Here is a 27,918-nt window from a genome sequence, read left to right on the forward strand (position 1 = left end):
TTTCTCTCTTTAGGTTGACAAGACAGAATTTTCTTGAGATTTGATTAACCTTTTCACTACCGGCAGAAGATGAAGACGGTTCTTATGGTAGCAGAGAAGCCTTCTCTGGCTCAGTCCATAGCCAAAATCCTTTCAAGAGGTTAGGAGGGATCTGCATCCTTTTTCTTTAAAACTTTTGCTTGTTTTAACAGTATTTTTGTAGTAGCATTTAAATCAATTTGGTCTGGAATCCCATTCACACAACTTGGGAATAAATCCCCATTGAATTCATAATAGCTAAAGCAGGTTCAAAAGTGGTATTCCTCTGAGAATCAGAAAGGAGGGAAGTGAAGTAGGGCTGTAGACTTTATATCCTGCTTGTGAGCTTCCTGCTTAGAAACAAGATACAGTTACAGTATGCCTCATTTTATTTGGGAGTTCAGTTCCGAGGGTTACGCACATACGCAAAAATTGTGTATAGCTCTCTGCCTTGCCTGGGACTTGACCCGCACTCTTTCAACCAGCTCACCTTCAACTGCGTATGATTGATATTGCACGTCAAATGCTTGTAAAATGGGAGGTTATTGTATTAGATCAGGGCCTGGGCAAATGTTGCTGGACTACAACTCCCATCATCCCTAAGCATTGGCCATTCTGATGGGAATTGGAGTCCTACAACATCTGGAGAGCCTCACATTCCCCACTACCGAAGTAAGAAGACTTGTAGTGTTGTCCTCCTCCCATTCCTATTGAAAGTTTCCCAAACTTGGGTCTCCAGCTGCTTTTGGACTACAACTCCCATCATCCCTAACTAGCCAGCCCAGTGGTCAGGGATGATGGGAATTGTAGTTCAAATACAGCTGGAGACCCACATTTGGGAAATCCTGGCCTAGATAATCCACCAAGGCAGTTTCTGTTCTGAAGTGTGACAGGAATTGATCCTGGAGATCTGCTTTCTCCAGGAATACTTGGATTTGGGTTGCCACCCATCGATCACCCTATTAAAATGGAAAATGAAATACTGGATGACCGTCTAATTTACTACATCCAAATACGTCCTCCCTCCTATAGTGATTAAGTGGTCCAAATGCAACTGTAATTTATTTTTCCTAAACGATGCTTGCCTTCCTTTATTCCCAGGACAAGATTAATCTCTGTCCAAAAAAAAAAATGTAACATGAGACATTCTTAATATCTACTGTTACCATTAGCTTGTCTTCTTCTTGTAGGAAATATGTCCTCTCGCAAAGGACTGAATGGGGCATGTTCAGTGCATGAATACACTGGATCATTCATAGGACAAAGTGCCCGTTTCAAGATGACATCTGTCTGCGGCCATGTGATGACACTGGATTTTATAGGTATAGCATCACCTATTGACTACTTCACACTTTTATTTGGTGCTGTTGTTATTTGAGGCCAAAAAAAAGTGGGCAAGAATTTCTGCAGAGCTGACTGAAATGTTTAGGAAGCTGAACCCTGACACTTTCTGAAAAAGCCAGCATCTTACTGGCATTTAGGGTGCACATGCAGATCAGAAGCTCAGCTTGCTAAAAACTTCCAGCAATTTCTCAAGGATCAATTAATTACTAAAGCAGTATAAATCATAGTTTGCCTCCAGACCAGAATTAGAAACCACAGTATGAATAAAGTTCTTTCTTTTTAAAACAAAAAAAAACCTTGTTTGGAGGCAAATAAGGATGGCAGTAACCACTGTTTGCCCAGTTCAGATATTACAACCCACTATAGTTAGTGTTAACCAAGGTGTGATAGAGGGAATTGAGGATACGCAAGGGAAAGAAAGTGTGTGCGAGATGGAGGCACAACCCCAACAATCAGACCGTGGTTTTGCCTTGATGTTTCACTGGGGCATTGTGTGAGAATCAACCCTTAGATTGGAAGGCAAAAGTAGACAATGTTACCTTAGCCATCACCTTTTATATACCTGCTTCAGAGAATATAACTGGTTGCCAGACTGATCTTTTGTACTTGTCAGATAAAAAATACACGTACCTCTGAGCTACATAAGCGTCATCCTCTAAGACCATTTATTCTTTTGAGGGCCACTTTCCCTTGGGGGTAAGCAGTTGGGGGCCACATACCAATAGTGTGTGGAGCCATTCCCATATTTTTCCTCTTCTCCCTGTCCAGAGAGCTGCCAGGGAGAGATAAAGTTGTGCTTGCCAGAGGTCCAAACCGATCTCTTGCAGAAAATTCTGGAAATTGCCTACTCCTGCTCTAAGGTAAAGGTAAAGGTACCCCTGCCCATACGGGCCAGTCTTGACAGACTCTAGGGTTGTGCGCCCATCTCACTCAAAGAGGCCAAGGGCCAGTGCTGTCCAAAGACACTTCCGGGTCACGTGGCCAGCGTGACATCACTGCTCTTGCTCTAAGGTAGATAGCCACAAAAGGCTTTGAAGATAATGAGACCTGTATTTCATTCTGTTGCCTTTCTCAGGAAAGTACAACAACTGGGATAAAGTGGATCCAGCCGAACTTTTCAGTAAGGCCCCTACGGAAAAGAAAGAAGCAAATCCTAAACTCAACATGGTGAAATTCTTACAGGTATTTGCTGTTCTGAGGGTTTTGTTTTTGTTTTTGTTTTAAAACAAGCATTACACTTGTCTTTGAACCATGCACATTTATTTATCCTGTTGTATGACACCCTGCGACACACCTGCCTTCTTTACAATAACTGGACCATGTGTATTTTAGGTGGAAGGGAGAGGTTGTGACTGTATTGTTCTGTGGTTGGACTGTGACAAGGAAGGTGAAAACATCTGCTTTGAGGTAGGATTCCTGTGCCCAATTTTTATTCATTATTTAACTGCAACATTTGAGTTGGTATCTATGGATTTAAACAGTTTCTTTTATAGTTTGTAGAAAAATTCAGGTCTTCTAATCCAGAAAACTGGCAGGTAACCTGTCTGTTGTGAATTCATATAAACAATACAGTGGTGCCTTGCAAGACGAAAAGAATCCGTTCCGGGAGTCTCTTCGTCTAGCGGTTTTTTCATCTTGCGAAGCAACCCTATTAGCGGATTAGCGCTATTAGCGGTTTAGCGGCTATTAGCGGCTATTAAAGTCTTAAGCGATTAGCGGATTAGCTGCTAAAAGGCTATTAGCAGCTTAGTGCCTTAGAAAAAGGGGGTGGGGAGCGGAAAAAAATCGCAAGAACACGCAAGACATTTTCGTCTTGCGAAGCAAGCCCATAGGAAATTCGTTTTGCGAAGCACCTCCAAAATGGAAAACCCTTTCGTCTAGCGGGTTTTCCGTCTTGCGAGGCATTCGTCTTGCAGGGCACCACTGTATTCATTTTGATATTTTACTGATGATGATATGCCCCAATGTCTCTGCATTGCCAGTAAACCATGGTTTATTATGGCATACAAATTGGTCCATTGTACTCATTAAATCAGTATTATTATCTCCCTACTGCAGATGGGGAGGCTAAGACTATGTTGGCAAAAGTTGCTTGAGTGAATTCATTGCAGACGAAATTGGATCCAGGGATTCCCTGATTTGTAACTGGGTTTCTTAGCTCATGGAGAAATAAATGGGCAAAGCATTTTTCCAGTCCAGAAATCTGCTAAAACCTATGTTGAAACCGGTAAATGTGAAAGGGTTGTTGTGTGAATTCTGCCAGACTTCCCTCTAGGCTTGAAAGTGTAGAAATGGAGGACTAAGATACTCACATTTCTTGTTACGACCTGGCCTCCCTATTTTTCCAAAGACCTTTCTCATGCTACAGCAGCATTTTGAAGAATGGCGCCACAATCCACAAAGTGGATTGGTTTTCTGTGATAAAAGACCTGAATTTCTGGATGCACCTCTCTCAGGAACTTCTGTTGCGCAAGCTTCGTTGAAATCAATGAAAGACTCACAGTCATGATCTTGAACAACTCCCATTTGTTTCCATGGTGCTTGCAGAGGAAATGTTCCTATGGTGTACCTATTGACTTCATAGGCAATTGAGAGTGGATGTGTCTAATTTACAGCATTTTTACTTTAATTAAGAAGCATTCTCTGGTTTCATCTCGTAGGTCCTGGATGCTACTGTTCCTGTGATGAATAAACCTCGTGGCAGTGAAAGGACTGTATACAGAGCCAAGTTCAGTTCTATTACGGACACAGACATTTGCAATGCCATGAACAACTTAGGGGAGCCTAACCACAATGAGGCTTTGTCAGTAGATGCCCGCCAGGAGCTGGATCTGAGAATTGGCTGTGCATTTACAAGGTATCCACACAGCATCCAGAGCGCCGCAGTTTCCTCATGCCTGATGTACAAGGAAGATTATTTCACACTAAGTTACTCAAAAAGAATCACACAATACCATTCGCACTTAACTAAGCCAAACTATGACTTAAGGCAGACATGTGAATGTGTGAGTTCTTGGAGAAGGGATCACAGCTGTGTGGTCCTCCCCCAGTCCTGTTGCCATCACCCTACCTAGGGCTAAGCCCTGGTTTGGGTCAGCATGTTGTCTGAACTCAGGCTCATAGTCTGGAGTAAGGCATACCACAAACTCGGGTTTGGAGAGCATCCTAAACCAAACCATAGCTTAGTCCTTAGTAGTGTAGCTGGACTGGGGGAGGAATGCAGCAACTATTCTTTCCCTGGGAACTCGTATGTTCATGATAACCTATGGTTTGGCTTAGCATTTATGTGTGAACTGGGTCATTCATTGTGCAGATGGTGGCCACTAAAAAAAGAAGAAGCAGTTTTAAAACAACACGTTTTAAAATTATAAAATGTAAGAATCACATCCAGTAAATTTTGCATGTGACATTTACGTACAAAATCACTGAAACACATTTTAGATGGTCTAACAATATTTCCTGAAATGTTAGATATATGTAGATCATTGGCATTAAATAGGTTTCATTATCAGCATTGAAAACTAATAGCTTACCTTAATTTCTTTATCTTTCTCATAGGTTTCAGACAAAATACTTCCAGGGTAAATACGGCAATTTAGACAGCTCACTAATCTCCTTCGGACCCTGTCAAACGCCAACTCTAGGGTTTTGTGTGGAGCGACATGATAAAATCCAGTCTTTCAAGCCTGAAAATTACTGGGTGTTGCAAGCCAAGGTTAGTGATATAGAGATTCCTGTCTCCCTGAAACTAATTGTGGTAATAACTGAATAAGAATTTGCTTCTGTCCACGCTATTAATATTAATTGCAAAAAAGAAAAGCTTAGCCCAGGTTTCAGAATTGTGTTAAAAATTCACAGGATCGAGTTGTATCCAGTGGTAGCTTCTATTATCACAAGGCAGGGCCACCCATTCTTACCAATTGCAGCCTTCTATGCCATCTCTGATCAAGAGGGTCACCCAACCTGGAGGGACTGGTGACAGCCAGGTGTTCCGCCCTACAGAAGAACTCCGCTAGCACAAATCCATGATTCAATACAAGCCTTTAAAGTGGACCATCTTTTCATGGAATATGCTTCAGGTTAGATATAAGATCAACTAAAGGAGCTGTAGGGACGTGGGTGGCGCTGTGGGTTAAACCTCAGCGCCTAGGACTTGCTGATCACATGGTCGGCGGTTCGAATCCCCGCGGCGGGGTGCGCTCCCGTTCCTCGGTCCCAGCGCCTGCCAACCTAGCAGTTCGAAAGCACTCCCGGGCGCAAGTAGATAAATAGGGACCGCTTACTAGCGGGAAGGTAAACGGTGTTTCCGTGTGCGGCTCTGGCTCGTGACTGGCCACGTGACCCGGAAGTGTCTGCGGACAGCGCTGGCTCCTGGCCTATAGAGTGAGATGAGCGCACAACCCTAGAGTCTGGCAAGACTGGCCCGTACGGGCAGGGGTACCTTTACCTTTACCTTAAAGGAGCTGTAAGGAGCCTTTGGCCATTCAGAGGTTACTGGACAACAGCCCCCATCATCCCTGACCATTGGCCACCCTTGCTGTGGCTGATGGGAGTTGTAGTTGGGCTACATCCGGCGGGCCAAAGGTTCTGCACACCTGAAGTAAAGGGTCTTACAGTGCAGCCACCATAGAAGTGGAAAAGCACCGGAATGCTGAGACTGTACAGAGTATTCACCCATGGACTGGGACTCTTTTAACAGGCAAATTTGACAGGGCTTGAAGCAGTGATGCTGGAGGCTGGGATGGAAACTAAACGCAAACAGTTTCAACTCCTTGCCTCAGTTGCAGCAGCAATTCAGTTTCTTATGTCTTCTCAGTTCTTCCCTCTTTGCAGAAAATTTGAATTTTGAAGTATAACAAACAAATCCCTGTGTAACTGAGATAGTTGCAAATGGGTTTGTGACTTAAATACAGGACAGTCTTAGTTCTGTATACCTGAAGGAGCATCTCCAAGGGCCTTCTGGCAGTTCCCTCACTGCAAGAAGTGAGGTTACAGGGAACCAGGCACAGGGTCTTCTTGGTGGTGGCGCCAGTTCTGTGGAACACCCTCCCATCAGATGTCAAGGAAATAAACAACCACCTGACTTTTAGAAGACATCTGAAGGCAGCCCTGTTTAGGGAAGTTTTTAATGTTTAATGCTGTATTGTGTTTTTGATATTCTTTTGGGAGCAGCCCAGAGTGGCTGGGGAATATTATTATTATTATTATTATTATTATTATTATTATTATTATTATAGGACCAAATTCATTAGTTTCAAAGGGGCTGTATCATGAATCACAAACAAATTGTAGGCCACCTTGGCAGGAAAGCAGTGTACAACTCTAGTGAATGAATTAAATAGAAAACTGGATCTTTGTCTTGGTAGTGTGCCATCACAAACTGCTTTTGTCTGCTGTTAGTCTTGGGAGTTTGGCATTTCGCAGCATGCTGCTAAGGGCAGCATCTTAGAATAAGCCACCTCAGTGGTTCACTTTGGCTTCTCCGTTATGTCTGTTACAGAACAGGTTACTGCTGGAGAAGAACAGAAGATACTTCAGCTTTTCTGTTTATTTTCTTCCTGCCAGGTTAGCCATGAAAAAGACTGCTGCCTGACACTCGAGTGGGACAGAGTGAGGGTGTTTGACAGGGAAATTGCTCAGATGTTCCTAAACATAACAAAGGTTGCGAAAGAAGCGAAGGTAAGGCTATGAGAACGTTGTACACGGGCTGAATTCTGGTTTCAGAACTCCTGTTGTTTCACTGTTAAACGTTCAAATAATGCCTAGCATCTTCTCTCACGGTGTATCAGGGTCTCCAATCTCTGGAGGCCAGAGATCTCGCTCTCAGAATAGAAAAGAAGGTGGGTGTCTTATCCTGGCATCCAATGAAATGTGGGCATGTTTATGAGGGTGTGTTAAATGTAGGAGAGGAATTGCTCAGGAAGAGCAAACTGTCTTCTGTGCATTGTGGATTTTGATGGGGACATTTACCAAGACCTTTCACACACACACACTAGGATCCACAGGCACCACTTTGGCAACTCCTGGCAAACTGTTTTCAGTTACTGTATGGTACCTAAAGTGTTGGAACTAAAAGTACAGTGGTACCTCGGGTTAAGTACTTAATTCGTTCCGGAGGTCCGTTCTTAACCTGAAACTGTTCTTAACCTGAAGCACCACTTTAGCTAATGGGGCCTCCTGCTGCCGCTGCGTGATTTCTGTTCTCATCCCGAGGTAATATTTCTGGGTTAGCGGAGTCTTTAACCTGAAGCGTATGTAAACCTGAAGCGTATGTAACCCGAGGTACCACTGTATTGTACCTTGGCTCCCGAACACCTTGGGAGTCAAACGTTTTGGCTCCCATATGATCGAAAACCGGAAGTGAGTGTTCCGGTTTTCAAATGTTCTTTCAGAGCAGAACGTCCAACATGGCTTCTGCGGCTTCCGATTGGCTGCAGAAGCTTCCTGCAGCCAACCAGAAACTGCGCTTTGGAAGTTGAGCGGACTTCTGGAATGGATTCTGTTTGACTTCTGAGGTACAATAGAAACATGTTGCTAGCTTCCTCATCTCCATACTAAATTGGTGAGAGAGAAATTTAGCTCACAATTCTTTACCAATGTGCCTGAAAGTAAGCCCAATTGCACCTAATGAGACTTACTTTCAAGTAGGCATGTATAGGACCATGTTATTGGTTGGCCTTCCCTTCTGCTTCCCCCTCATATCTCACCAAGGGACTTATTTCTGTGTTGTAGATCGAGTCTGTGAGTAAGAAGGAGAAGGCTAAGCAGAGACCTCTGGCTCTGAATACTGTAGAGATGTTAAGAGTTGCCAGTTCTGCATTGGGTAAGTATGTGGCCCAGTGGTATCCATCTTGTTTAGCTCACAGCTCAGAGACTTGGGCCATTGCTGCAGTGCTTTGCCTGCAGAAAATCCCGGGTTCAATCTCTCACAGCACCTGATGCCTGATGGTAAACGGACATTTAGGAGAGTGAGTTCCGGTTGGAACAGAGAGCACTTGGCCAACTGGACAAGTAATCCTATCTGGTATGTGGCTGCTCTCTACATTCCAAATTGTTGTTGTTGTTGTTTAGTTGTTTAGTCATGTCCGACTCTTCGTGACCCCCTGGACCAGAGCACTCCAGGCACTCCTGTCTTCCACTGCCTCCCGCAGTTGTTCAAACTCATGCTGGTAGCTTCGAGAACACTGTCCAACCATCTCATCCTCTGTCGTCCCCTTCTCCTTGTACCCTCCATCTTTCCCAACATCAGGGTCTTTTCCAGGGAGTCTTCTCTTCTCATGAGGTGGCCAAAGTATTGGAGCCTCAGCTTCAGGATCTGTCCTTCCAGTGAGCACTCAGGGTTGATTTCTTTCAGAATGGATAGGTTTGATCTTCTTGCAGTCCATGGGACTCTCAAGAGTCTCCTCCAGCACCATAATTCAAAAGCATCAATTCTTCGGCAATTCTTCTTTATGGTCTAGCTGTCACTTCCATACATCACTAACTGGGAAAACCATAGCCTTTACTATATGGACCTTTCCGAATTGTGGAAAAGATTAAATCTGGAAAAAGTCTCTAAACATTTGGTTATGAAATAAGATAATTTACTTTTTGATTAAAAAAATGTAAATATTTTGTTTCTAGGAATGGGACCACAGCATGCCATGCAAATAGCTGAACGGCTTTATACACAAGGCTATATCAGTTATCCTCGAACAGAAACTACCCACTATCCAGAGAACTTTGATCTGAAGGGCTCTTTGAGGCAGCAGGCTAATAATCCTTACTGGGCTGAAACAGTAAGTTGTTTGTTTTTTTATAGCTTCTATTTACAGTGGTGCCTCGCAAGACGAATGCCTCGCAAGACGGAAAACCCGCTAGACGAAAGGGTTTTCCGTTTTGGAGGTGCTTCGCAGGATGAATTTGCTATGGGCTTGCTTCGCAAGACGAAAATGTCTTGCGATTCCTGGGGGTTTTTTTCGCTCCCCACCCCCTTTTTTTAAGGCACTAAGCTGCTAATAGCCTTTTAGCAGCTAATCCGCTAATCCCTTAAGCCTTTAATAGCCGCTAAACCGCTAATAGCGCTAATCCGCTAAACCACTAATAGGGTTGCTTCGCAAGACGAAAAAACCGCTAGACGGAGAAACTCACGGAACGAATTCTTTTCGTCTTGCGAGGCACCACTGTATTTGAAAAAGCATTGTGAAGAAAATGGCACCTTTTGCAAACTGCTACGCAAATAATGAGAAATATAAAGGGCATGATCCGGCCACAGTTGAGCTCTCCTAAGTACCATTGCTTTCAGTGAGTTTTTTTTTAAAGCAGATGCTTAAATGTTTCCCACTGAAATGAGTGGAAGATCACTGAACCTTAGACCGATTGTGGTCATGAAGAAAAATCTGCATTCATAACGTACATATGCTTTCTTTTGGTTTCCCCCCTAGGTAAAAGCATTACTGTCAGAAGGTATTAACAAACCAAGGAAGGGTCATGATGCTGGTGACCATCCCCCAATAACACCAATGAGAACTGCCACGGAAGCAGAACTAGGTGACTGATTATTCAGAAGTTTAAATATCTAAAGGCTGGTTACCATTTTTTAGACCTCGTGGAAATTGCTGGGCCTGCAAGCAGTTATTTACCCTAGGGGAGGGGAGGGCATGGCCTCATAATACAGTAAAGTTGACTTGAAAGTATTTTTCTTAGCAGTTATTCATAAGGCTTAAATTTTCTCTCAAATACTTTTTTTTAGTATGTTTATGAGCGTGAATGACGCCAGTTGTTAGTCTCAATTATTTGGGCTACACACTGAAAGTTAAGGTAAAGTTAAAGGTACCCCTGACAGATGACTCGGGGGTTGCGCTTTCATCTTGCTCTATAGGCCCAGGGAGCCGGCGTTTGTCCACAGACAGCTTCCAGGTCATGTCGCCAGCATGACTAAGCCGGTTCTGATGAACCAGAGCAGCACATGGAAATGCCATTTACCTTCCTGCCGGAGCGGTACCTATTTATCTACGTGCACTGGCGTGCTTTCGAACTGCTAGGTTGGGAGGAGCAGGGACTGAGCAACGGGAGCTCACCCTGTCGCGGGGATTCGGACCGTCAAGCTTCTGATCGGCAAGTCCTAGGCTCTGTGGTTTAGACCACAGCACCACCCACGTCCCCAGAGTTAACTTAGTACCCTTTAAAATGGTAAAGCAGTCCTTTTTCTAGAACTTTTTAAAAAAAAAATGTTTATTTGGTTTTCCAAATTAAAATTTTACAGTCACATTATCCAATTTACAACATAAAAAACAAGATTCCAAGGAATCTCTTGGACTTCCCTCTCCCCTTTGTGGGTCCTTGTTAATCATTTCCTCTTGCATCTTTTATGATAATCCAAATCTTTTACCTCTCCATTGTGTCCAAAATTCACCATTAGACTACAGGTGATATTCCAATCCCACTAATGATTTTAACTGTTTGCAATGGTTTTTAAGATAAGTTACAAATTTCCTCCATTCCTTATTAAAATGTTCTTCCTGATTTTGGATTCTCCCAGTCATTTTGGCCATTTCGGCAGAATCCATCAATTTGATCTGCCATTCTTCTCTGGTCGGGACTTTATCTTCTCCTTTTTCTAGAACTTAAAGCAGTCATCGTTGGTCTCACTTGTATTCCTTCCTGCTAAAGCAACCTAGCTTGCATGCAGAATATTCTAAATTCAATCCCTAAAGCAACCTAGCTTTGTAGGCGGACGATTCCAAGTTCAATCCCGGCTGTGTCCAGATTTGGCTGAGAAAGACTCTTTAAAACCCTTGAGAGCCCATTCTGTCAGTCAGCGTTGACACCACTGGGTACATGAACCATTAGCCTGACTCAATATAAAACAACCCTGTGTTTCTTACATCTTAACTGAGAAGCCATAAAAATGAAAGATTGGTATTGAGAGTGAACCTTCCTTAGTGAAAGGGGGGAATTAAGTGGGAATCTTAACCCCAGTGACTTAGGAGTATGCCCCACTGAATTCTTTAGGACTTACTTCTGAGTAGACATGGTTGGGATTGTGCTGTTAAACTTATTTTGGCGCAGAATCGTAATGGATATGGAGGCATAAGGATTTAAAGAAACGTACATGAATAAGTTAGCATCTTCCCCCCTTAGAATTTGCCTTTCCTCCTGTTCTTCTAAAGTAGTATGCAAACTGGAGTGAAAAATATCTGTATTTCTAGGCGGTGATGGATGGAGATTATATGAATACATTACAAGGCATTTCATTGCCACTGTCAGTGCTGACTGCAAATACCTCCAAACCACCATTGCTTGCAGCATTGGTCCTGAACGTTTTACCTGTATAGGAAAGACTGTTATTTCACCAGGTAAGGAAGGAGCAAAGAAATGTGCATGTCTCATTCTCCAGATATTTCTCAATTCAGTCATATTTTTAATCCTTCTGTGCATTTGTGTTTATTGCTCGCACAGAAAGTATCAAATCTCACACCAGCCTCCCTATAGGGTTGTTGAGAACCACTGGTTTTACCTTTATAAGTTATGATATCACCTCTGTGTGTAAATTTATATATCACTTAGTATTTCTGCTGCTTGGGTTATTGTTGGGTAGAGTTTCTGAGCTAACGAGCAAGACTTATCTTCAATCTATATCTCAAAATTCTCCCATTGGTACTATTTGCTGAAATCTAACTGCACCAGGACCCAATATTTGGAGACACTTATCTTTGTCTCCCTGAGAACTGCTTTTACAGCTCTCAAACAAAGCCTGCGCCCGTCTTAGGTGGAAGATACAGGAAAATTCCAAGGCATTTTAAGATTCTGTATTTGTGGGGTAGGTGAAGTAGAAGATCTTCCCCATTACATATGCCATTGTCAGCTCTATCAAAACCCCAGAAAGAGATTTTTGGAACAGATGTTGGCACCGCTACAGGGACAGAACCCTGAAGTGAAAATATGTTGGCTATTGTCTGACTGCTTGTCACATATAAAGCAGTCTTATTTGCAAAAGCCACTTTGTGCTAGTCACACTTTGTGCTAGTCTTTGTGCTAGTCACATAAAAGACAACACTGTAGATTGTTCAGGGGACTCATTAATTTGATTTATTGTAAATGGTTGATTATTTCTGGATCTTTTAAAATAGGTTTTATTGGATTTGCTGGTTTTGTAACTGGATTTGTAATGGCTTTTAGTCCAGTACAATAAAAATAAATGATTGATTGAGTTTCTGTGCCTCTGGAAAATGAAGTCAGTGAGACTTTCTAGTATCTTTGGTATATAATTTTTTTTTAAAAAACAACATCAACAAACACCACCGGAGTCTTTACAGACACCAGGTACCATCTTTGTATACTTGTCCCCCGTATGATAACATTTAATACTTTCTTACCCACAACTGGGGTTACAGTCATACCTTGGAAGTCAAATGGAATCCGTTCTGGAAGTCCATTTGACTTCCAAAACATTCAAAAACCAAATTGCAGCTTATGATTGGCTGCAGGAAGCTCCTGCAGCCAATCAGAATCCGAGGAAGCCCCGTTGGAGGTTTGACTTCTAAAAATAGTTCGCAAACCGTAACAGTCACTTCCGGGTTTGCAATGTTTGGGAGCCAAAACGTTTGGGAACTAAGCTGTTTGAAAACCAAGGTACGACTGTATGATAGAATACATCTCACTGGGATTTCAAAACGTACTTAACTGGGGGTCTGTCTGATGTCAGAGCCAGATGGGAACCAACCAGTTAACCTCTAGCCAGAGGCCGGTTGAGATGTGGAATTTTTAGTGAATGTTAGATGAATATTGGAATGAAATTATAAGGTTTTAGCAGAAGTGTTATTAAGAATTATATGAACATTAGTGTTTAATGTGTTAAATTGGGAAATTGAAAGTTAAATTATGTTATGATAAACTACAGACTAAATTGAAGAAGAGGGAAAGGATTTGTTGAACCAGATAATTTGAACTAGAATACAAAAAAGGGAGGTGCGAGGAAGTCAAGGAAATAAGCTAATGAAAGGTCTGGATACAAAAATTTGGATTTGTGTTTTTGTATTATTTTTTTCCTTATGTTGTATTGTTGTATTGTATTTTTTCTTTTCTTTATTTTTCTGTTGTTGATGTATTGTTTGTTGAATTTGTGTATTGTTTTTCTTTTACTGTTTTTCCTTTATAAGTATAAAATATCTAATAAATTTTTAATAATAATAAAAAAGAGATGTGGAATTTTTAGAAAGTAACAATCCTGATTAATCAGAATTTTAACTTTGCTATAGGTTTCACTGAGATTATGCCCTGGCAGAGCATTCCGCCAGAAGAGAGTCTCCCCATCTGCGAGAGAGGCACAGTCTTCCCTATCAGTGAAGTTAAGCTGCTGGAGAAACAAACTAATCCTCCTGACTATCTGACTGAAGCAGAGCTCATTACTCTGATGGAAAAACATGGCATTGGTAGGAAACAGAAGGGAACAGATCACTTTCTTTCATCTAATAATGAACCGGCGTTTCTTCAAATATTGGCAAAATGCCATTGGTGGTGTTAGTGTTGCTGTATGTTGGAAAGAGTGGGAGATGTCTGTATTGGAATATTAATATCATGCTCACATAAAATACTTTTTTCTTTTTGCTAAAATCCTGAAGTTCATCAGCTGGAGTAAGGTGCAAAATGGTGGTTCAAAGCAGCAGACTTAGGGTGGTAGTCACCTCAGTTTTCAGACCCACTGAAATGAACTTCATGGCAGCCATTAAAAAGCAAACTTACCATAAAGCGGTGGGGCATTATCTTGTGGGAGATGACCCCAGGAGGAATTAAACCTGGTACTTTTAACGAGGGATATAGAATGCAGTACAGTGGTACCTCGTTTATTCATTCTGGAGGTCTGTTCTTAAGCTGAAACTGTTCTTAACCTGAAGCACCACTTTAGCTAATGGGGCCTCCTGCTGCTGCTGCGCCACTGGAGCACAATTTCTGTTCTCATCCTGAAGCAAAGTTCTTAACCCGAGGTACTATTTCTGGGTTAGCGGAGTCTGTAACCTGAAGCGTATGTAACCTGAAGCGTATGTAACCCGAGGTACCACTGTATGTTTAAACTAATTTGGTGTTCAGGAACGAGAACTCTGAACTCAAAATCCCCAGCATTGTGTTTGCGACCACTTCATTTCTTAGATTGTCAAGTTTGTGTTACTGTTTCGTAAAAGCTTTTCCTCTTATTTTGGCCACTGCTTTGTGTCTGGACTTTTTATTTTAAGGAGCAGGAGGCTTGAACTTGTGAGCCAAAGGAGAGCAAATATTTAGAGAATTGGGGTGTATACACAAAGAAGGGATGAACATGAAGCTTTCCATTTTGGAACTTGGAAAGTCTGAGGGAATAGAACAATAGAGAAAAAGTGGATGAAGAGATTGAGGCCGCAATCCTTTGCACACTTTACTTGGAAGTTCAGTGGAACTTCCTTTCTATAGGAATGCACTGTGAGCAGTGGCGTAGCGTGGGTTGTCAGCACCCGGGGCAAGGCAAGTAATTTGCGCCCCCTAACCCGGGGCAAGGCAAGTAATTTGCACACACACACACACACCCTGCTGCACTGTCCCTCCCCCAGATAGTCCCTCTCTCTCTCTCCGCACCGCACCGCACGCCTGGCACCCTCCCCTCCACAGTGGGCGGCGCCCCGGCGGCTCGGATCGGATTTGCACAGCCAGCACTGCAGTGAGAGAGAGTGAGTGAGCCAGGTAGGGGCAGAGAGCTGCGAGTGCGAGCGCCCCCCCCCCCAGATGTTGCGCCCGGTGCGGCCGGCCCCCCCTGCACCCCCCACGCTACGCCACTGACTGTGAGCTACAGATCAAGTCCCCGGTTTGAATGTTGCCTCTGCTATGAACTCACTTGGTGGTCTTAGGCAAACCGCTCTCTCTCTGTCTCCTTGCAATATGGGGGATAATAATATTATTGAATATTAACCTTACAGGTTTACAGCTTGATAATGCACATGAGCTACTTTGAACTCTTTTAAAGTGCACTCCAAATGCTAAGTGGTATTATTATCATCATTGCTATCAGGAACGGATGCCAGCATTCCAGTGCATATCAACAACATCTGCCAGCGCAACTATGTGACGGTAGAGAGCGGCCGCAGACTGAAGCCTACAAACCTGGGCATTGTTCTCGTGCACGGCTACTATAAAATAGGTTGGTTTGTGACTGCTTTTCTGTACAGTTTTTCACAATTGGAGATCCTAGCTTCCATAGAGCTGAGACAGTTTTAGGGCAGTGCCACCAGTTCTTCCACACATGGGCACTCAGTCAAGGAGGGCACCTTCTCAAAATCTGCAAAGCTCTTGTCCACCTTTGAGAAAAAGGCATGAGGGTTCTAGGATCCAGAATATGGCAGCTAGACTGGTGACTGGGAGTGGCTGCCAAGACCATATAACACTGGTCCTGAAAGACATACATTGACTCCCAGTACGTTTCCGAGCACAATTCAAAGTGTTGGTGCTGACTGTCAGGGAAGAGTTAGAAGTTTTCAGTTTATCAGAGGGAGAAAGCATTCCCCAAGGGGGGAGGGAGAGCAGTGAATCTAATAGAAGGGAGCAAGAGGAACAACAGGGAGGGACTGGCTGTTCACAGGAAAGGCAAGGGTTAAGTTCTAGCTCAGATTCGGAGGAGAGGAGATACAGGCCAGCTCTAGCCAGGAGGTTAGAAAAAAGAGCGGGAAAACGAAGGGAGAGGCGCCTTCGCCATTTTGAGGGTGACTGGTCATGGAGAAGCAGAGCTCAGAAGGTATCTGAAATAAGTGACTCTGAGGAAGAATAGTTAAAGTTGAGAACCGTTTATAAGATTGTTTTGTTAATACGCAATAAAAAGTTTTATAAAGAACAAGAAGCATTTGTGTGGTGATCTGAAGAGGACAACGACCAGTCCTGACAGAATACCTTCTGCTCTGCGCCTCTTCACTATACGTAAAGAAGGAGAAGCCAAAATGGAGGGAGCTGTGGCGCCAGTTGGGCAAGGAGAAACCCCAGCGCTCCAGCTAACATTACAGGACTTATGGCGACAGAACTTACAGTTGAAAAGTCAAGTCGACGTACTGTCAGCAGCACTGGGAGAACAAAGAACCATGCTGCAAGCGATGTGTGGAGATAGAGTGAGTAAAACATTTACTGTACGTCCGCGTAGCTTCAAGGGAGAAAGCTCTGAATACATGGCTTTCAAGACAGAAATTTCTTACATAATTGAGATAAAGGATAAAGAATTTCAATCTGAGCGAGAGAAGGTTGCTTATGTGATTAATTTCTTGGAAGGGAGGGCTAAGGACTGTGTTATACCCCTAATATCTCGAAGGGATGCCGCCCTAGGAAATCTACAAATGTTTCTGCAGTATCTAGACACGATTTTCTTAGACCCTGCGCATGAAGTAACCACAGCAAGGCAGTTGTTGAGAATGAGACAAGGAAAAGACACTGTGGGAGTTTATTGGTCCAACTTTAGTTTGCTGGTGCAGAAATTAAAATGGGATCTGAATTCCCCAACAGTTGCAGCCCTTTTTAGGGAAGGACTGAATAATGAGATTTTAGACCAATTGGACCAAATGCCAGAACCTAGTTCCTTGGACTCTCTGGTCCGAACGTGCCTCCAATTGAGTCTACGCGTGGAACGGAGGGCTAGTGAAAAGAAGGAACAATGGCAACCACGGTGGCGGGAAAACAATATTATTGAAAGTACAGAGAGCAGAGCGGGCAACATGCCAGGACGAGAGCGGCCAGAGCCCATGGAATTAGGAGCAGCCAGACCCCTCCCAGTTACTACCTCTTCCATGGTAAGAGGAAATGCAGGGAGAGGAAGAGACATGAGGCGTTGCTTCGTCTGTGGAAAACCAGGGCATCTAGCACGACAATGTCGCAATCGTAAAGGATGGGAGTCTCTATCTGGAGCAGACATGGGAGAAGACAATTGCCCAAAGGAACTGCATCAGGGAAACGAATGTCCCCGGCTGGAAATGGGAGCTTGCAGCCGGGTGGAGAAGCAATAGAAGGCTCTCACGCAGAACCACCTATCCCAGGACTAACGGTGAAGGTGCAACTACAACTACCCAATGGACACAGGGTCCAGGTAGAGGCGCTGTTAGACTCAGGAGCGTCAGCAGATTTCATAGACCAGAAATTGGTACAGGAACACAAAATCGCTTTGTTACCTTTGAATTTCCCACTGCGAGTGAAAACAATTGACGGCAGACCGCTACTGTCAGGAGAAGTGACTTATGAGACTCCACCAATGAGAATGGATATGGGTCATCACTCAGAGACCAGGGCATTTCATGTGACCAAACTAGCTGGACACCCAATGGTGCTGGGCATGAGTTGGCTCAATCGTCACAATCCGGTGATTGCCTGGCATCAAAGGTCTTTGGTTTTTGGTTCAATCTATTGTATGACACATTGTTTGGGGCAAAAGGGAAAAATCTCAGTGGAAGTAATGGGAACAGAGGTAGAAGGGAAGTTGATGGGGAATGAAAGTGAGATTCCGTCACAATATATTGCTTATCGGGATGTTTTTTGTGAAAAAGAAGCGGATAAACTTCCACCACATAGGCCCTATGATTGCAAGATAGATCTAGTCCCTGGGGCACAGTTGCCACCAAGCAAGATATATGCCATGTCGGAAGTAGAATCTGCAGCATTGAGGGAGTTCCTGCAAAAGAATTTGCAGAGAGGTTTTATTAGAGAGTCCACAGCCTCGGGGGGTGCTCCCGTCTTTTTTGTCAAAAAGAAAGGGGAGGAAGGGGCACCGAGATTAGTATGTGACTTCAGAATCCTTAACAGCCAAATGAAGCCTCGCGTGTGCCCACTGCCACGTATAGATGACCTCTTAGAGAGAGTAAGGTCAGCCAAAGTCTTTACCAAGCTTGATCTACGAGGAGCATATAATCTGATAAGGGTCAGAGAAGGGGATGAGTGGAAAACCAGTTTTTGTACTAAGTATGGTGCATTTGAATTCTTGGTAATGCCTTTTGGCTTGCAAAATGGCTCAGGGGTATTCCAAACCTTCATCAACCACGTCTTAGCAGGTATACTGGATCAGTTCTGTGTCTCTTATTTAGATGACCTCTTAATATATAGTGAAAGCATGGAGGAACACGTAAAACATGTCACACAGGTGTTAGAAAGATTGAGGACCAACAGGTTATATGTGAAGTTAGAGAAGTGTAAGTTCCATACACAAAAGGTGGAGTTCCTGGGATATTGCATTTCCCACAAAGGGGTGCACATGGACCCCAGTAAAGTTCAGGCAGTGGTGGAATGGGAGGCACCTAAGACTAAGAAAGATCTTCAGAGGTTTTTAGGATTTGCTAATTTCTATCGTAAATTCATAGGTAATTACTCCAAAATCACAACGCCACTGACTGATTGTCTAAGAGGCAAGGGGCCATTCAGATGGTCTGAGGAAGCACAGAAGGCCTTTGATAAACTAAAGGCGGTGTTTGCTTCAGAAAAATATCTTATGCACCTAGATCCTAGTAAACGTATGAAGGTAGAAACTGATGCCTCTGATAGGGCTATTGGGGCCATTCTGCTGCAACAGGACAAGGAAGGGGACTGGAGACCCTGTGCCTTCTACTCTAGAAAATTAAATCAATCAGAACAAAACTACACCATATTTGATAAAGAACTTTTAGCTGTGCATGCTGCCTTTAAAGTGTGGAGACATTTTTTGGAAGGGGCGTCACATCAGGTGGTGGTACAAACAGATCATAAGAATTTAGAGTATTGGAGAACTGCTAGACAGCTAAACCAAAGGCAAATTAGGTGGGCGGAGTTTTTTGCTGGGTTTAATTTTAGGATTGAGTATATACCTGGGCATCAAAACGTTCGTGCAGATGCGCTATCGCGCAAACCTGAGTATATGGAAGGGGAAGCACCTCCCAAGTTGCGAGAAATACTGAGATCGGATCAGTGGGGGTGTGCAGCCGTAGTAGTGGACGGCAGGGAATTCCAGCAATTGACAGTAACAGATGAGTTTGCACAAAAGAAAATGGAGGAACTGAGAAAAGGTAGAGGGGAAGAGGAAGGTTTCAAAGAAAAAGATGGATTGTTGTACAGGAGAGGGGTGCTGTATGTACCTGCAGGTGAATTAAGAGGTAAAGTGTTGAGGCAACATCATGATAACCCGACTGCAGGACATTTTGGTAGAGAAAAGACCCTGTATCAGATCACACGACAGTTCTGGTGGCCAAAGTTGAGGGAGGAGGTAACGCAATATGTAAGAGGTTGTGAAGTATGTCAACGAGCCAAGGCACCCAGAGCAGCTCCCGCAGGGTTGTTGCAACCTATGCCCACGCCGGGAAGGCCTTGGGATGTGGTGTCTATGGATTTTATAACGGATCTACCGTCATCCCATAGGCAAACAGTGATCTTTGTGGTGGTTGACATGCTAACCAAGATGGCACATTTCATACCATGTACCAAAATTCCGACCGCACAGGAAACTGCAAAGATGTTTTTAGATAATATTTTTAGGTTGCATGGTTTGCCATCACAAATCATTTCAGATAGAGGGGCCCAATTTACATCACAATTTTGGAAGAGGTTAATGCAGTTACTAGATGTGGAGCTAAGCCTCACGTCGGCGAGACACCCGCAAACCAATGGGGAAGCTGAAAGAACGAATGCAACACTACAACAATATCTGAGGTGTTATGCTGGTTATCAGCAGAGCGGGTGGTTAGAGAAGTTGAGTCTAGCAGAGTTTGCGTATAATAATGCAATGCATGTGTCTACGGGCAGAGCCCCATTTGTGGCAAACTATGGCTTGCACCCAAGGGCATTCCCAGGTCAAGAGGAGCAGTTAGCAGTACCAGCAGCAGAACAAATGATAGAGGAGTTGAGGTGCATTCATGAGATATTGAAAGAGGATTTGGAAGAAGCTAAAGAGGCTTACAAGAGAGCTGCAGACAGGCACCGGCGAGTTGGGGAAGAAATCCAAGTAGGGAGCTGGGTATGGCTGTCTACCAAGGGACTACCAATACGAGGGAGGTGTAAAAAGCTAGAACCAAGGAGATTGGGACCTTTCCAAGTAAAGGCTCAAATTAACCCAGTCGCTTTCAAGCTTCATTTACCTGAAAATATGAGAATACACCCTGTATTTCATAGATCTTTATTGTCAGTGTTTGTACCAGCACATAAGTATCAAATTTCAAGGGAACCACCTCCTTTTCCCACCATGATGGGGGAAGAGGAGGCTGAAGTGGAAGAGATATTAGACTCGAGAATAAGTAGGAGGAAATTACAGTATTTGGTTGCATGGAAAGGGTTAGATGAGTCTGAGAACTCATGGGAATCAGCAGAAAAAATTAACGTTCCAGAATTGCAGAGAGAATTTCATAGAAAATATCCCCACAAGCCAAAACCCCATAACTGGCATCTTCAAGAAATTTTTGAAAAGACAGATAGCGAGGAAGAAGAGTTCAGAGGGTTCGGTCCTCCAGAAACAGAGGAGAGCGAGGAGGAGGAAGGGGGGCTTAGGGGAGGGGGTGATGTCAGGGAAGAGTTAGAAGTTTTCAGTTTATCAGAGGGAGAAAGCATTCCCCAAGGGGGGAGGGAGAGCAGTGAATCTAATAGAAGGGAGCAAGAGGAACAACAGGGAGGGACTGGCTGTTCACAGGAAAGGCAAGGGTTAAGTTCTAGCTCAGATTCGGAGGAGAGGAGATACAGGCCAGCTCTAGCCAGGAGGTTAGAAAAAAGAGCGGGAAAACGAAGGGAGAGGCGCCTTCGCCATTTTGAGGGTGACTGGTCATGGAGAAGCAGAGCTCAGAAGGTATCTGAAATAAGTGACTCTGAGGAAGAATAGTTAAAGTTGAGAACCGTTTATAAGATTGTTTTGTTAATATGCAATAAAAAGTTTTATAAAGAACAAGAAGCATTTGTGTGGTGATCTGAAGAGGACAACGACCAGTCCTGACACTGACCTTTAAAGCCCTAAACAGTCTCGGCCCAGTATATCTGAAGGAGCGTCTCCACCCCCATCGTTCAACCCAGACACTGAGGTCCAGCTCTGAGGTCCTTCTGGCGGTTCCCTCGCTGTGAGAAGCGAAGTTACAGGGAACCAGGCAGAAAGCCTTCTCAGTGGTGGTGCCCGCTCTGTGGAACTCCCTTCCATCAGATGTCAAGGAAATAAACAACTATCTGACTTTTAGAAGACATCTGAAGGCAGCCCTGTTTAGGGAAGTTTTTAATGTTTGCTATTTTGTCATGTTTTTAATATTCTGTTGGGAGCCTCCCAGAGTGACTGGGGAGGCCCGGCCAGATGGGCAGGGTGTAAGTAATAAATAATAATAATAATAATAATAATAATAATAATAATAATAACAACAACTAGTACTAGTAGTATTACTGCTACTACTATTATTATAGGACCCTCATGCCTCCTTTGCAAAGCCCCGCACTTCTTACCTGGCTTTGGGAAGGCTGGAGAGAGTGTCAAATTTTAGCCTCGCACAGGGTACCATATCACCAAGGTCTGCCCCTGCACAGGAACAAGAGTCTAGCCAAAGGAGAAGTTTATTTTTAAAATGCCGTTTAAAAAACCTCTCTACATAATAACATTGCTGGAGGATATAGTCCATCAGATGGAAACATGTCTGAACATGGATACAAATGTTAGCAAATGCTTTTAGACGTTAGGTGCAGTCCACCGACATCGCCTGCACAAGAAACGTGAAATAAACGAGAATGGCCCTCAGGGAACAGTATGCTTTTGCACAGATTACCGTATTTTTTGCTCTATAAGACTCACTTTTTCCCTCCTAAAAAGTAAGGGGAAATGTGTGTGCGTCCTATGGAGTGAATGCGGGCTGCGCAGCTATCCCAGAAGCCAGAACAGCAAGAGGGATCGCTGCTTTAGCTGCGCAGCGATCCCTCCTGCTGTTCTGGCTTCTGAGATTCAGAATATTTTTTTTCTTGTTTTCCTCCTCCAAAAACCAGGTGCGTCTTGTGGTCTGGTGCGTCTTATAGAGCGAAAAATACGGTATTTGAACTGGGCTCATAGCAGGGAAGATCCTGGCAGACTGACCTCTCTGTACACCCAACCTGAATATTTGTTCTACCTCTGGTTTTCCTCTCAGATGCGGAGCTCGTTCTCCCCACAATCCGCAGTGCTGTCGAGAAACAACTCAACCTTATCGCCCAAGGTAAAGCAAATTATCACCAGGTCCTAGAACACACCCTGGATATCTTCAAAAGGAAGTTTCACTACTTTGTTGATTCAATTGCTGGTAAGGGTTTTTCCGCTCTCGAATCTATCTAGCCTTGCGTGTTGAAATCAGGAAGCAAACAAAGCATGCAGTTGACATTTCTGTGACTTGTTTTTTTTTTTGTGGCAGGCATGGATGAATTGATGGAAGTGTCCTTCTCACCGCTTGCTGACACAGGCAAGCCCCTTTCCCGCTGTGGAAAATGCCATCGTTTTATGAAGTATATTCAGGTAATGTAGAATTTAAGAATTGTTCCACAGTTCTCTGAAGTACTGACCACAACTCTGCATGTTTCATTTTCTTTTTAAATACAGTGGTACCTCGGGTTACAAAGAACTCAGGTTACAAACACTTCAGGTTACAGACTCTGCTAACCTCTGGTAGTACCACGGATTGAGAACTTTACCTCAGGATGAGAACAGAAATTGCACCTTGACGACAGCGCAGCAGCAAGAGGCCCCATTAGCTAAAGTGGTACCTCAGGTTAAGAACGGTTTCAGGTTAAGAACAGACCTACGAAACAAATTAAGTTTGTAACTCGAGTTACCACTGTACAAATATCAGGCCACTGAAGGAAGAAATGCATCTGGCCTTATACTTATTAAAAAGCACTCATTTTGGTATTCTGCTTTTATAAAGGTTGTAAGAGTGCTGTTTTACCTCTTACATTTCATAAGTGGAATGAAAAATAAATACCGTATTTTTCGCTCTATAAGACACACCAGACCATAAGATGCACCTAGTTTTCGGAGGAGGGAAACAAGAAAAAAAATATTCGAATCTCAGAAGCCAGAACAACAAGAGGGATCGCTGCGCAGCGAAAGCAGCGATCCCTCTTGCTGTTCTGGCTTCTGGGATAGCTGCGCAGCCTGCATTCGCTCCATAAGATTCACACACATTTCCCCTTACTTTTTATGAGGGAAAAAGTGAGTCTTATAGAGCAAGCAATACGGTATATATATTTACCTTAACTCTTCTTCTTTATAAGCTGAGCACTGTTAAGACTAAGTTAACTTATCCAGAAAGTTAAAACTTTCTGCCTTTAGGTTTCTGAGTCTTACACTGTTTTGAGTCTCTTAAAATGATAACCGACACTTTGAATTGTACCTGGAAACGGACCAGTATCCAGCGAAAGTACTGTAATGATAGTGCCATATGGTCCAAAAGCTGGCTTCTTTCAACACTCTACCCCCTTCATTCTGGAACAGCTGAACTGCCCAGATACTTTTCAAAAGCAGTCTCAAGACAAAATAACTGGATAACAGGATTTTGTAGGCAGCAGGTGAGACCTGCCAGGTCAATGACATTCGATTTAGGCTTTACCCCTTGCCAAATGAAGAGGTCTTTTGAGTAAGATGACGAGAGGCAAAGCCATCACCTTTCTGAATGTGTTTTCCTTAATTCTTTGTAGGCAAAGCCGAGCCGTCTGCACTGCTCTCACTGCGACGAGACCTACAGCCTTCCTCAGAATGGGGTCATCAAACTCTACAAAGAGTTGCGATGCCCGCTGGATGACTTTGAACTGGTGCTGTGGTCCTCTGGGTCAAGAGGGAAGAGCTACCCGCTGTGTCCTTACTGTTACAACCATCCCCCTTTCAGGGACATGAAAAAAGGTTAGATTTTCTACAGTGAAAAAGGCTTGGTCATTTTTGTGACACATTTTTAAATAATAGTCTCTCACAATTTTTTAAGAAGAAAACAGCTGCAGGTGTCATTCTGACAGCTCTGGAGAACATACTTGAAAAACCATATTTTGAGTCTCAGGATCTCTACTGATGACCAGAATTTCACTAAAGGGAATGTGGCCGCAAGTCACCCCTATGCTTAAAATTGTATCAGAATTGTGTATACATATGTTTACTTGCAAGTCAGTCAAGGGCAAATAGATTTCTGACTTGTATTATTACTATCACTACTCCTCCTCCTCCATGGTTAGACAGTGTTCTCGAAGCTACAAACATGAATCTGACCAAACTGCGGGTGGCAGTGGAAGACAGAAGTGCCTGGCGTGCTCTGGTCCATGGGGTCACGAAGAGTCGGACACGACTGAATGACTAAACAACAACAACAACACTCCTCCTACTCCTCCTACAACTACTATTAAATTTCTGGCTTTTATTCTTATTATTATAGTTAGTTAGTTAGTTGCTTTATCTTGCCCAGGGCATCCCAAAGCAACTTACAACCAAATCTATATGTATATATGCTTCTGAGAGTACAGTTTCACTTATAGGAATTAACCGCTTAGGAGCATTCTCATGAGTCAAATCTGTAGGGGTTTTAAAAAGATTCCCCACAGTTAGTAAACGAAAGCTTAGATGGACTCTGCTGTCCATAAAGTGTGATCTGTTTTCTACTTGCTGGGCAGAAGAAAACACTCTTTCCTCCCTGTAGAAGAATCCTAAATCCAGCCATGGTTGATCTTCATCTCATACACAGGGCTTTTAGGAATTTATATGGTCATGAGTGCATCACAAACCACAGAATATATGCTCTAATGCAGGGGTGGGGAACCTTGGACTAGGGGGCCAAATAGTGTCCTCCACGCACATCTACCCAGTCCTCAGAATCCAGTCCACACATTCACTCTGGACAACATCTCTCACCACCCGTCCTCTCAGAGACACTCCATCCCTACTTTTCTCAAACTTCTGCTGTTGTTTAAAACTGTCTTCCTCTCGGTGTTACTCTACCCCCACTTTATTCAAACTTCTGAGGCTGTTTAAAACATCCACTTCTTTTCCTTTTAGCATCTCTCCCTTCTTGCTATACTCTCACTTCTCCCTCTTCCATTCTCAGCTGCCTCACATGAGAGATGGAGAATGCAGAACCCTCAAATATTCCATAGTAGTTTACTCAAACTTCTCCCATTATTTAAAACCACCACTTTTGGCCTCTCGGTGGCCTCCTTCCCATGCCATGGCCACTTCAGTTGTGCAACCTGCCTTCACTTCTGCTCCTCTACCCCAAAATCCAGGATTACGATGTTGCACTACAAAACCTACTATTGGAGCTGCATGATGACATCCTTAGGTTTTTATTAGAGAGAGAGAAAGTGAGAAATCCAGCTTGCACAATGAGAATAAAGATGCAAAGCATGTGTCAGCTTTCAGAGCTGCCTAACTCGCATAATTTGGAATTTGAAAGGTTAAAGGTAAAGATAAAGGGACCCCAGGCCATTAGGTCCACTCGTGACCGACTCTGGGGTTGCAGCGCTCATCTCGCTTTATTGGCCAAGGGAGCTGGCATTTGTCCGCAGACAGCTTCCGGGTCATGTGGCCAGCATGACTAAGCCACTTCTGGCGAACCAGAGCAGCGCACGGAAACGCCGTTTACCTTCCTGCCAGAGCGGTACCTATTTATCTACTTGCACTTTGACGTGCTTTTGAACTGCTAGGTTGGCAGGAGCAGGGACCGAGCAACGGGAGCTCACCCCATCGCAGGGATTCGAACCGCCGACCTTGTGATCGGCAAGTCCTAGGCTCTGTGGTTTAACCCACAGCGCTACCTGCGTCCCCTTTTGAAAGGTTAGGTTACACAAATTATTGGGAAATAGGTTGTTTTGCAGAACTCTGGATGCAGTTATTTCCCCCTCTCTCATACAGAAGGGGCCAGGATGTGAGCTGCAAAGGTCCCTCACGGTCTTTGTCGCTCCTTTTCCTCCAGGAATGGGCTGTAATGAGTGCACCCACCCCACGTGCCAGCACTCCCTGAACATGCTTGGAATTGGGCAGTGCGTGGAGTGTGAGAACGGGGTCCTGGTGCTTGACCCGACCTCTGGGCCCAAGTGGAAGATGGCCTGCAACAAATGCAACGTGGTCGTGCACTTCTTTGAAAACGCCCACAAGGTACGGGTGTCGGCCGAGACCTGCGAGTCGTGTGACGCCGCGGTGGTGGACGTGGATTTCAATAAAGCCAAGTCCCCCCTCCCCGGCAATGAGACGCAACACTCTGGCTGCGTGTTCTGCGACCCCGTCTTCCAAGACCTGGTTGAACTGAAGCATGCGGCGATGAAGCACCCCATGCATCGCGGAGGGCAGGGGAAACGGCAGGGCCGGGGAAGAGGAAAAGGCAGGAGGCCTGGAGGGAGGCCGAATCCGAAGAAACCCAAGGACAAGATGGCCGCTCTGGCTGCTTATTTTGTATAATGACCCATTGAGCAATAAAACCCCATACAATGTCTGTGTCGCAGTTTACTTGGCCAGCACCTCGTAAGCACCATAGAGCGTGTCTTTGTGTTGCACCTATAACAGGAAAGACTATAATGGCTGGGGACTTTTCATTTAGGGAGAAAGGAGGTGTGAGGGATAAAGCGAGGAGGGAGAGGAGGGGACCGTTGGCTGCCCTGTTCCGCCTAAGTAGGGCTCATCCTGTTGGGAGTCGTTTGCAGCCCGGCTGCTGGCCATGGCCAAGGCCAGAAGGTGCAGAAAGTGATGGTCAGCCCATCAATTTCCTCTTCAGATACCTACAGAATAGGTCCAGAATTCAGGTGTGGCTGTATGAACAGGTGAGCATGAGGATAGAAGGCTGTATTATTGGATTTGATGAATATGTGAACTTGGTTCTGGATGATGCTGAGGAGAGTCACACGACAAAATCAAGGAAACAGCTGGGTCAAATCATGTTAAAAGGAGACAATATTCCTCTTCTACAGAGTGTTTCTAACTAGAAATGGCTATTGAGTCTGTTTTGCTTATTAGTTTAATCTTTAAACCTATAGAAGAAAATATGCAGTGGTTTAATGGTATCACTCCGAATTCTACCATTGGTGTCTGAAGAGTGAAGAATGAAGCCAGTTACTTAATTTGTGCTTTCATAATTCTCAATAACTTTGGTGTTGAATTGTAGTTCTTTATAAATAAAACTTTTTGTAAGTAAAAAAAAATTAGGGAGAAAGGAACATGGTAAGTGGTCTATAAAATTTGTGCAGGGTGTTGAGAAAATGGGCAGAGGAGGTTTTATACCTCAATGCAAAGGTAATCAAATGAAACTGATAGATTGGGGATTTCAAAACAGATGAAAGGAAGAAGTTCACACTTCGTGCAATGTACAAAACTCGCTGCCACATGATTTGGTGATGGCCAGTAGCTTGGATGGCTCTAAAAAGGAGGTTAGGCAAATTTGCGGAATAGCATGCCAATGGCTGTTAGTCATGATGGGATGTTATCCAGTGTTCTTTGTGGACGGGTCAGTTTTAATGATGCATCGAATGCAACAGTTGCACTAGCGGAAACTTGTTGCGTAGCAAATGGCCGAGTGGGAAATATACCACTAAGTGGCTCTAACTTAGCACTACATTGCATACAGCTGTACAGCTGTACAGATTTCCAGGTTCAGAAACAGTAGTCCTATTAAA

At 43.9% G+C, this 27,918-nt stretch overlaps 1 protein-coding gene and 1 pseudogene across 2 annotated transcripts; both read left to right on the forward strand.

Moving 5' to 3' along the window:
- The first annotated feature begins 13 nt into the window (after window positions 1-13).
- TOP3B (DNA topoisomerase III beta) lies at window positions 14-26,744 on the forward strand. Its single transcript, XM_083418254.1, has 17 exons — window positions 14-139; window positions 1,209-1,340; window positions 2,438-2,544; window positions 2,695-2,769; window positions 4,023-4,219; window positions 4,921-5,077; window positions 6,928-7,041; window positions 8,095-8,185; window positions 8,986-9,140; window positions 9,786-9,891; window positions 11,553-11,699; window positions 13,602-13,775; window positions 15,377-15,505; window positions 22,434-22,583; window positions 22,692-22,792; window positions 23,974-24,175; window positions 26,229-26,744. The coding sequence occupies exons 1-17, from the start codon at window positions 70-72 to the stop codon at window positions 26,708-26,710; spliced, it is 2,589 nt and encodes an 862-aa protein (XP_083274380.1). The 5' UTR covers window positions 14-69; the 3' UTR covers window positions 26,711-26,744.
- On the forward strand, window positions 26,740-27,911 carry LOC310667174 (small nuclear ribonucleoprotein E-like; annotated as a pseudogene). Its single transcript has 2 exons — window positions 26,740-26,773; window positions 26,925-27,911. The product of its transcript is annotated as a small nuclear ribonucleoprotein E-like (transcript).
- The last annotated feature ends 7 nt before the right edge of the window (window positions 27,912-27,918 follow it).

This window comes from Podarcis tiliguerta (assembly GCF_965153285.1).
Source record: "Podarcis tiliguerta genome assembly, chromosome: 16".
In the NCBI taxonomy this organism is placed as follows: Eukaryota; Metazoa; Chordata; class Lepidosauria; order Squamata; family Lacertidae; genus Podarcis; species Podarcis tiliguerta.